Source organism: Phoenix dactylifera, chromosome 1 (genome assembly GCF_051530095.1).
Source record: "Phoenix dactylifera cultivar Ajwa chromosome 1, Ajwa_hap1_PhDact_Kaust_v1.1, whole genome shotgun sequence".
NCBI lineage: Eukaryota > Viridiplantae > Streptophyta > Magnoliopsida > Arecales > Arecaceae > Phoenix > Phoenix dactylifera.
In genome coordinates this window covers 55,193,940-55,204,394 of record NC_143190.1, presented here as the reverse complement: position 1 = coordinate 55,204,394, position 10,455 = coordinate 55,193,940, and the positions used below count along the sequence as shown (strand labels likewise).

Sequence of the window (10,455 nt, the reverse complement as noted above, 5' to 3'; positions counted from 1 at the left end):
GTAGAGTCTGCTTACAGACCTTTGATAGCTCGGGACACCTGGGGCTCCCACTTTGCTTCGGCAGCTCCTCATAGGGTATTTTTTACCTGGGAGCCCCCACCCCCGAGTTTCCTCAAGGTCAATTTTGATGGCTCTGTTTTGGATGGCGGTAGGAGGGGAGGGGCCGGATTTACTGTCAGGGGGCCGGGCGCTGATGTGATGGCAGCAGGGGGCTGTCAGATTTTTGATACTTCAGTTCCAGGGGCAGAGCTGTGCGCGGCCTGGATGGGTCTATCCTACGCGCGGCGGGTGCTCCACGCGAGCTCGATCCTGCTCGAGGGTGACTCTGCTACGGTGGTCAGCTGGATCCGTAGGGGCCCGAGTAGTCATGGGGGTGACCATCCCTTACTTCGTGACATCTGGATGTTGGCGAGGGAGGGAGTGACATTACAGGCTAGGCATGTGTATCGGGAGGCTAATGGGGCGGCCGACTGGGTCGCATCGTATGTAGCATGCCACTCGGGTGGTACCCTATGGGTTGGGGAGAGAGATATGCCCAGAGCTTTTCGGGACATTTTGTATTCTGACTCTATAGGGTGTATTCGTACCCGCTATGTATGAATCGCCCGCTTTAGCGAAAAAAAAGAAGAAGTAATGTATTGGATGCAACTGTCCACCACGTCACTCTTCGCCAAAGTTTATTATCTCTAAGCAGTTGTCAGAGGCCGAACAGTTCGGTGACCTTCGTACCGTGAACCGCCTCTTGTGGATGCTTCAAAAAATAGCCAACTGCAGTGATATAAATATCCTACGGCGTCTCGACAGTATTAAAAAGAATAATCATCGTATATCCTAATGCCAAGACTCAAGGCGAGCGCTTTTATACTTCATACTTCCTATCTTCTAGCACAGAGCAAACATTATGGAACTACAATTCAATAGCAAGTCCACTCTTCCGGATCTTAAATGGCTGACTAATATGATTAGACATTGGAACCAGAATTAATGCTTTTACCTTGATCCAGAAACCATCAAAATCACCTACTTAAAATAATCAAGAAGCTATTTTATAAGTTAACCACATCAATTTAGTATGAATACATTCTAAAAAATTAAAAAACAAAATATTATGAAACTGCAATAAACCTAAATAGCTATAACCAATTTGTAGCTCTATTTACCTCTTAAAATGTATATATACTAAATAAAATATAGATCCACATCAATCTCTATATATCTATCAATAATAACTGTACCTCAGCAATTTGTGAAAATCTAAAAATCCATCCTATCATTATCAGATTGTCTCTCTTCAAAATATATGATCGGCTTACGGTGCGAGTCTCGCATATCTGATTCTTTTGCATGCCTCTCTCAACTCCGCTTCAAAAATAAATATATCAAGAACCTAACTATCAGTCTATCACCCACTGCACTGTAGTCAAACCGGAATCAGACCTTCTAATAACATATTCTGAACCATCTCTGGTTCTACTTCTAGTTATACTATTATGGAAATCAATTTTGACAAAGCATGGAAGATGGGGCTTCCAAGTAACCAACTAATGACCATCTTTTATTTTTTTAGGATAATCACCATCTTTTCATGAGGCCTTTCCTGCAACAAAGGCTTTAAACAGTCGACGAGTCCGCGACGAACGACAAAGGCAGAGCCCATCAGCCCTTTCTTCTCCCGCCTCCATAAAGTGAGGGTTCAGCGTAAATAAAGAGAAGTGTAAGGGTATTTACGTCATAAAACATTTATTCGGCGGGGTGCCGCAACGCCAAATCCTCAACAACTTCCCATTAATTACAGAGCTGCATCCCATCTCGCTTCTAAATATCCCCTGCACTCGTTACTCTTCTGTACTACTCTGGTCTTCTCTCCCATGGCGATGGCGGTGACCAGACCCCACCTCGTCCTCTTCTCTCTTCTCTTTCTCCTCCTCGTCGCCGATGGCGCGGCGAAGCCCATCGAGTACCAAACCCTAGTCGTCACCCCTCTCCGGAGTCCCCCAGCTCTCCTCCCCGACGACGACCTCCTCACCTGGACCACTGACACCCAAACCCTCGCCGACGAGACGGGCATCTCCGCTGGTGCCGCAGCCGCTTCCTCGTCTCTCCGCGTCCGCATCGCCCACCGGGACTCCCTCTTCGCCGCCAACTCCACCCCGGAGCACCTCCTCGGCCTCCGCCTCGGCCGCGACGCCACCCGAGTGTCCCACCTCCACGAGATCCTTGGGGCGGAGGGAAACGCCACCCACGCCGTCAGGGCTGGGCGGAGGGGGTTCAGCTCCTCGGTGGTGTCGGGGCTCGCTCAGGGCAGCGGGGAGTACTTTACCCGGATCGGAATCGGCACGCCGGCGAGGTACGCGTACATGGTGCTCGATACCGGCAGCGACGTGGTGTGGCTCCAGTGCGCTCCGTGCCGGCGGTGCTACTCCCAGACAGACCCCATCTTTGATCCTCGCCGCTCCCGCTCCTACGCTACCATCCCCTGCGACGCGCCGCTCTGCCGCCGGCTCGACGTCGCCGGATGCAACACCCGCCGCCGGTCGTGCCTCTACCAGGTCTCGTACGGCGACGGGTCGATTACCACCGGCGAGTTCTCGACGGAGACCCTCACCTTCCGCCGCGGCGCCCGGGTGGGGCGGATCGCGCTAGGGTGCGGCCACGACAACGAGGGGCTGTTCGTGGCGGCCTCGGGGCTGCTGGGGCTAGGCCGAGGGAGACTCTCCTTCCCTTCCCAGGCAGGCCGGCGCTTCGGCCGCCGGTTCTCCTACTGTCTGGTAGACCGGACGTCCTCCGGCTCCGGCGCCTCGCCCGCGAAGTCGTCGTCGGTGGTGTTCGGCGGCTCGGCGGTGCCCCGACCTGGGGCGGCGGTAGCGTACACGCCGATGCTGCGGAACCCGAGAATGGACACGTTCTACTACGTGGAACTGATGGGGATCAGCGTGGGGGGGTCCCGGGTGGCCGGCGTCTCGGCGGCGGTCCTCCGGCTGGACCCGGCGACGGGGAAGGGAGGGGTGATCGTGGACTCGGGGACGTCGGTGACGCGTCTGGCGCGGCAAGCGTACGCGGCGATGCGGGACGCTTTCAAGGCGGCGGCAGCGGAGCTGAGGGAAGCGCCAGGCGGATTCTCGCTGTTCGACACGTGCTACAACCTCGCCGGAAGGACGCAAGTGAAGGTGCCGACGGTGGTGATGCATCTCGGCGGCGGGGCGGCGGTGTCGCTGCCGGCGGAGAACTACCTGATCCCGGTGGACACCAAGGGGACGTTCTGCTTTGCCTTCGCCGGGACCGACAGTGGGGTCTCCATCATCGGGAACATCCAGCAGCAGGGGTTCCGGGTGGTCTTCGACGGCGCCCAGTCCAGGGTGGGGTTCATGCCTCGCGGGTGCTAGTTCTGGTGGCTGCGGCTGTCGGCGTCGGGCGGAGAGCTCGAAGGCTTCTGTGTCCCGTTCGGTGTTGTTTCGGAGCCGTTACGTTTTAATACCGGTATCATTATGTTGAGAAGCTTGAAAAGAAGCGAGGGATGAAGTGTGGAGTAAAATAGCGGAAAGCGAGTAAAGTTTGTAGAAAAGAAAATCTCGATTCCAAATTCTGGTTTCGCTTTTTTCTCTGTAACCGGGCTGCCCGTTTCCGCAAATTTTATATGAAAATGGCTCCCTTTGTCGGTAAGCTTCTTATTTTATTTTACTTTGTTGAGTTTTTTTTTTTTTTTTCTGAAAGTTGATATATGGTATCCTTCTAGCATAAATATATTTAAAAAATTAAGAAAAAGTGGAGCAATCTTATATCTCTCACAAATCTAGCAGTTGGAGTGTTGCGCAACGAACCAGGCAACCCAATCAGTTGTGCATTTGAAATTTGAAAGACCACACAATTTTTCAGGAGATCTTTGATATCCTATAGCAGCATGTGTTTATTTTCTGCTCTAATGAAGCCTTAAATTGGCCTCATCACAGTAGCTGAATCACCTTCCAAATGGATGTGCTCAGCCTCAAACCTAACCCACGCATAGGTGATTTCTTCCTAAGCAGCTCTAAGCTCAGCTCCTAGAATAGAGCTACCATAGAATTGGCTCTCCCTAGTTGCGATCAGTCTGGAGTCAGCGTCTCTAATCACAAAATCAGCACCTTTTCAACCCTCCTCATACACACTTCCGTCGAAGTACACCTTGAGAAAGCTTGAGGATGGGGGCTCTCAAGAGATGAGAATCGGCCGAGTCGCTCCAAGAACTGAGTGGGCCTCTAGATGTCCCTAGCTGTCTCAGAACCTCCAACAGCTCGTGTCTGAATGAACTCCTCTGCTAGCATAATCGCCCTAGCTGCCACGGTCCTCAAGCTTTGCCCCTATCCCTCAAGGGTTCTGGTGCTCCTGTCAAGCCATATGTGACATGCAACATAGGCGGCAATAAGACCTCCTTCAGATAATCAAGGAATGATACCATCGGAGTTAGAGTTCGTAAGAACCTCTAGTTGCCAACTGCCACACTTGGGCCACTCTCGGACAGCTAAACAACATGTGTTCGATGGTCTCCTCGTCCCTACACTAGTCACAAGTGGGCTGGAGACTCGAACTCCGTCTGCTTAAAACTCCCTTCGTTGGGAGGCATCCCCACGCTACCTTCTAGAGGAATAAAGCAATCCGAGGGTGAACATGGAGTGTCCAAAACCAACCACTATCTAGCGACTGAGGTGCCTTAGCTCTGTACAGCTCTCCAAGGTCACTAGCTCTCACCTTTGATCTCTAAGTCAAACTCCAAGTCCTACTATAGAGTCCTCCCCTTCGAGGAACCAGAACAACTAGGATTTGCTCTGCTAAGTCGTCCCTAAATAGACGCCAGACCCCGAACAACATCCCATCTCCTCTATCCTAGCCTGAATAGATCACGCACTCTGAGGGCCGAGCTCTCCACATCAACCATGGTGGGCCATAATTGAATAGGGATATCCGACACCTAGGAGTCATTGACCATATTAATTGACTGGCCATCTCCAACTGTCCATCGAATCTGGGCCATCACCTCCGAGGCATGAGAGCACATCTCTCTTCAAATGAAAGAGCTACGATGATCAGCCTGGAAGTTAGTCGCCAAGGTCCGGTCACCATACTTGGTCTTCATCAAGGAGTTCCATAGGCTATCCGGCTCAAGCAAGAATCGATCCACATGTCTGGTTGCCATCACCTCTCTCCTCACTGTAGAGAGTAGATATCCAGACCCCCACAGTCTCGGGGCTGACATACCACCTCGCAAGCTACAAGGTGAAGTCCTCTCCTGCCATCATACGCACCCTAGATAAAGTTCATGAATAACAACTCTACCTTCACAAGCGAAGCCCTGGGTATGGTTATATGAGTCATCAGATAGACCAAGACTAAATTGAGGATTGATCTGACTAGAGTCAGTCTACTTGTTATGGAGAGCGCTCTCGCCTGCCACCCCTCCAACCTTTGCTTGCTGCCCTCCTCGATCTTGCTGCACTCCGTTGCTCGTAATCTCCTCCCGGTAATGGGGACACCTAGGTATCTCCAGTTGCTATCCTGCTTATCCATACTCAAGATATCCCTGATGCCAATCCCAAGTTGCTATTTGGTCTTCGGACCGAAGAGGACAGCGGATTTGGATAGGTTGACCCGCTAACCAGATGCAAAGCAGTAGCCCTCCAAAATTCTCCTGAACCTCCAGGCATTCTATACTGTTGCTCGAACGAGGAGCAAGCAATCATCCACGAAGAGAAGATGAGAGATTGGCTAAGCAAGCGGTGTGGGCCTGTAGGCCTCAAGATCCTGCGATGCCATGGCAGCCCGGAGAGCTCTGAACAGGGAGTCAGCACAAATGATAAAAAGATAAGGGGACAGAGGGCAACCTTGCTGAAGGCCGACAGTAGAGTGGAAGAATGATGTAAGCGTGCCGTTCACCAAAATGGTGAAGGTCGGATCCTGAATGTAGTTTATAATCCACTGGATCCACATCTTATGGAATCCAAAGCTTGCCAAGGAGGAGAACAAAAAACTCTAGGTCATCTGATCGTAGGCGCGCTACATGTCCAGCTTGACCCCCATTAAGCTCCATCAACTCGGTACTCTTTGTAGGTCATGCCTAAACTCCTGTGCTATCAGAATATCATGAGATATGCTCCTGCCTCCCACAAAGAGTTCCTACTCCGGCCTAATAAGTTTGAAAAGAATCTCTTTGAATCTGGCTACCAGGACCCTCGCAGTGATCTTGTATAAGATAGAGCAGATACTAATAGGCATGTAACGACCTGACTCAGTAGAATCCAACCTCTTAGTAGAGTGACAAAAGTTCTCTTCCATTTCTGAAGCATCACAGATGTATGAAAGAGTTGCTGAATATAAGTCACCACCTCACGTTGGATGATGGGCCAGTATCTCCTAAAGAATAGGGGAAGAAAACTATCTGACCCAGGAGCTTTGTCCTCAACAATAGACCAGACATCCTCATGAATATCCTTGGTCGTGATCGGCCTAATGAGATCATTGTTCTTGGCCTCCGAGACTCTTTCCTCAGGCAAGGGACCAAATGGATTATCACTCTCATGTTGTCCCATCCATCTCGATCTAAAAATATGTACCAACTCCCGACAAATGCTCTCCGCATCCTCAGTCATCTGGCCACCACTATCTTTGATGCTCCGGATCTTGTTCCTTTGTCTTTTGATAACAGTCGAATGATGGAAAAACCTGGTGTTTTAGTTATCCTCCAAAATGCACTGCACCATGGACTTCTGTTCCCAGAAGGTCTCCTATTGGTGGAAAAGCGAGTGATGCAAGGCCACCTGTGCACGAAATTTGGTCAAGTCCCCAAGAAGAAGGCCTCCATCCCTCTCATCCTTAGCTTAGAAAGAGGCGATGGAACCTTCAGTCTCCTCCAACCTTCTAGTGATGTCTCCAACCTCCTCCCTGTTCCACCTATGGAGGTGGTGTTTGAGTAACTCGAGCTTGCGAGTAACTCGATACATCACATCCCTCTTGACCGCTGTACTTCAGACCTCCTCGACAATATCCCAGGAGTGCGGATATGACAACTAAATCTTCTTGAAGCGAAAGGGGGTCTGATGAGGGATGATGACATCGGTGCTGATGAGGATTGGGCTGTGGTCCGATCCAATGCGGGCCAGGTATTGAACATTGTAGCTCGAGAAGCACTATATCCACCCCATGATGGGGACATCAGCTAGGCCACCATTTTATTTGCATATTTATTTTATTTTTATTTCTGCGCTTGTTTGCATTTTAGGATTTATTTGTGTTATTTGTGGGCTTATTAGAATTTATTTCTGTGTAAGGGGATTTATGCAAATTGTGTATTTGGGCCCTATATATAGGGAACTATTTTCATGATGAGAGTTTTTAATGAAGAATTAAGAATTTTTCCCACGTCTTCCTCTCCTCTCTTCCCTCTTCTCTTTCTCTCTGCCATATTTTCTTCCCTTCTTTTCCTCTTGTTCTTCCTCCCTCTTTCTCTGTTCTCTATTTTAGAACCACTGCAGCCATTTCTCCCTTGCGGTTCGGCATCAACTTGGTATCAGAGCCGTCGGCCTTGCCCTGTCAAAGCCACAACCCCTAGTTCACTATCCGTCACCTCCTCCACAGCCCTGTTCATTATAAAAAAAAGGGTACCTGTTCATCTTCCCTGTTCGTCCGCCCGCTACTGCCGTGGTCGCGGTTCCTGCACCCGACGTCGCCACCACCTGCAGCAACCGCCCGAGCCGCCGGTTCCTGCACCCGACGCCACCACTACCTGTAGCAACCGCCCGAGCCGCCGGTGCCTGCACCCGACGCCACCACCACCTGCAGCAACCGTCCGAGCCACCGGTGCCTGTATCCAACGCCACCACCACCTGCAGTAACCACCATCGGTGCATGGCCGAGCATCGTCGGATCCCCAGATTCCGGCTGGCGCACGAGCTCTACGCGGCACCCCGACCACGGACACCGGAGCGTGTTGACGGGCCACGAGTGGTTCCCGTTGCCGGAAAGAAGAAGAGCATCGCCGCCTTTCTTTCGGCCTTGTCACTCGAACCCGTCGAAACACCCGCCGACCACCGCGCACACGTTCGGCCACCGCCTGTCACCGCCGACCACGGAGATGCGGCCGCGAACTCCGTCGCCGCTCCGTTCGGCCATTCCGCCGCTGCCGCCGAAGCGACCAGATCACCCTCTCGAATCAGTCGGGAGGTTGAAGGAGAAATCAGGTAACGGGTAAGTCCTAAACCCGTTACCCACAACCCGGTAACCCGGGTCCAACAAGTTAAAAAAAAAAAATTGCATGTGATCTGCACATGCTGGGCCTAACAATTATCAGAGCGGGTTTCAACCGAAACCCGAACCCGATAACCCGAACCCATAAAGGTTCAAAAAAAAAAAAAAAATTGCCGTAGGATCATGTGACCTGCATGTGAACTGCAAAAAAAAAAAAACTGCTTACCTTGTTTCTGCCGAAGGAAAACCCAAGGGGTTTCCGCCGCTGACGCCGCCGCCGCCGCCTTCGCCGCACCGCCGAGCTCCCTCTGCGTCGCGCCGCCTCCGCTTCACCATCGCCGCTCGCCGCAGCGCCGCTCCGACCGACCGCAGCACCTCCTTGACTGCGGCCACCGGCTTCGGCCTTCACCGTCAGCGCCACCTCTTCCTCCGCCGCCCATACGCAGCGCCGCCCCATCCCACGACCGCCTCTGCCTCCGAACTCCTTCCCCGAGCTCCACCGCATCCTGCCACCGCACCCGCCGCTCGAAGACCGCCGCCAGCTCCCTTCTTCGAGCTCCACCTCAGCCGAGCGCCCCTCCGAGTCCGCCGCTTCTTCCTCCGAGCGAACCACTTGCAGCGCCGTCGCCGAGCCCATCTTCCTCAGATTCCACCCGAGCTCAATTAGCCGACCCCCCCCCCCCCCCAGTTCGTGTTTAGCAAGCCGCAAGCCCATCCTCCATCATCTGACCCGCGCGCCAGTCGTTGAGCGCGGCCCAGGCCCACGCGCACACTTCTTTGAGCACAGCCCAAGGCCACTTGGCCGCAGGCTCTGTTTCAGGCTCGATCCACAGATCCAGGCCCATCGCTCCAGCTAGCTCCACCAGGCGCCAATTTCGTGTTCGAGACTCTACAACGGACGCTTCCAGTTGACTGCATACGCCATAGGCAACAGGTTCTTCTTTCTTTTGGCCTTGTTTATCTATCTAGTTATGTTCTAATTCTCTTGCATGACATTCCTATTTTGCCAAAACTTATTTTTCTGTCAAACTGCAAAACCTAGAATGTTTACTACCACACCCATCCTACCCACCATTTAAATCTAAATATTAAATTAGCACACCTTAGCGACAGGATAATTCTCAACATCCGTCGATCAGATTACTTTAGGATTAGAACGACTGCAATACGTGTTTGCAACCTACTTCTTATAGTGACAAATTTTCTACTTGAATTCTGAAATAACCAAAGTACAAATTAGTAATATTTAATTTTAAATTATTTTGTGAAAATTTGCTGATTTTCGAATTTATAGTAGATTGCATTAGTAGATTGTCCTGCATTGCATTTGGTAAGTTAGGGTTCATTAGTAGCATTGCATAACATATCACCAACTAGAGTAGTCCCTGCATGCCAACCCGTAGTGGTAGAGAGTACCTCCTCACTGACTCTCAGATCCCTTTACCCACCATGGACCCCAAAGTTCTACAAGATATTTTGGAACAATTAGCTGCATTACGAGCTGATCAAGACGAATTCAAACGAGAGATCCGAGCTCTAGTGCAATATCCTAGGACTCCTGAACCGTCAACCCTAATCGCAGCTTATCCCGAGCTTGGTTTGGCCACACCCCCTGTAGCTCTCCATCCCCCTAGGAACCAACCCCCTCCTGATCACCAGCGCGTCCTTGACGAGCGACTGCTTCGTACCGTACGAGTAGATGCCCTCACATTTGCTGGTCAATTAGAGTCGAGTGTGTACCTTGATTGGAGAGCAGCTATGGATAACTATTTTGAGTGGTACGAAATGACTGATGATAGAAAAGTACGGTTCGCTAAAATAAAGCTTATTGGGCAAGCTCACTGGTACTGGCATAACGTTGAACATATGTGTGAGACCTAAAGGCTTTCTCGTATCACCCCCTGGGAGGATATGAAAGAAAAGTTGAATGAGAAATATCTGCCATTTTCTTACCGACAATGCCTTATGGATAGGTGGCAGAAACTAACTCAAGGGACTTCAACCGTTGCTGATTACATTGCACGATTTGAGGAGTTTCACATGAGGTGCGGTGTAATCGAAGAAGAGACTGTTACCCTTTCTAGATTTCGAGCAGGACTCCGCGAGGAGATCCAGAAAGAATTAATCCTCCGAGAGATTACCACCCTTGGCCAAGTATACCAGCTGGCTCATGATGTGGGTAGTTTTTTACGAATCCCTGTAGTGAGGCGTACCGACCCTCGGTCTATACCCCCAGGAGCCCGA

General features: G+C 51.3%; 1 protein-coding gene across 1 annotated transcript; it reads left to right on the top strand.

Annotated features, from left to right (window-relative positions):
• Positions 1–1,542: 1,542 nt before the first annotated feature.
• LOC103714211 (aspartyl protease family protein 2-like) lies at positions 1,543–3,673 on the top strand. Its single transcript, XM_008801393.6, has one exon. The coding sequence runs from the start codon at positions 1,869–1,871 to the stop codon at positions 3,381–3,383; it is 1,515 nt and encodes a 504-aa protein (XP_008799615.3). The 5' UTR covers positions 1,543–1,868; the 3' UTR covers positions 3,384–3,673.
• The last annotated feature ends 6,782 nt before the right edge of the window (positions 3,674–10,455 follow it).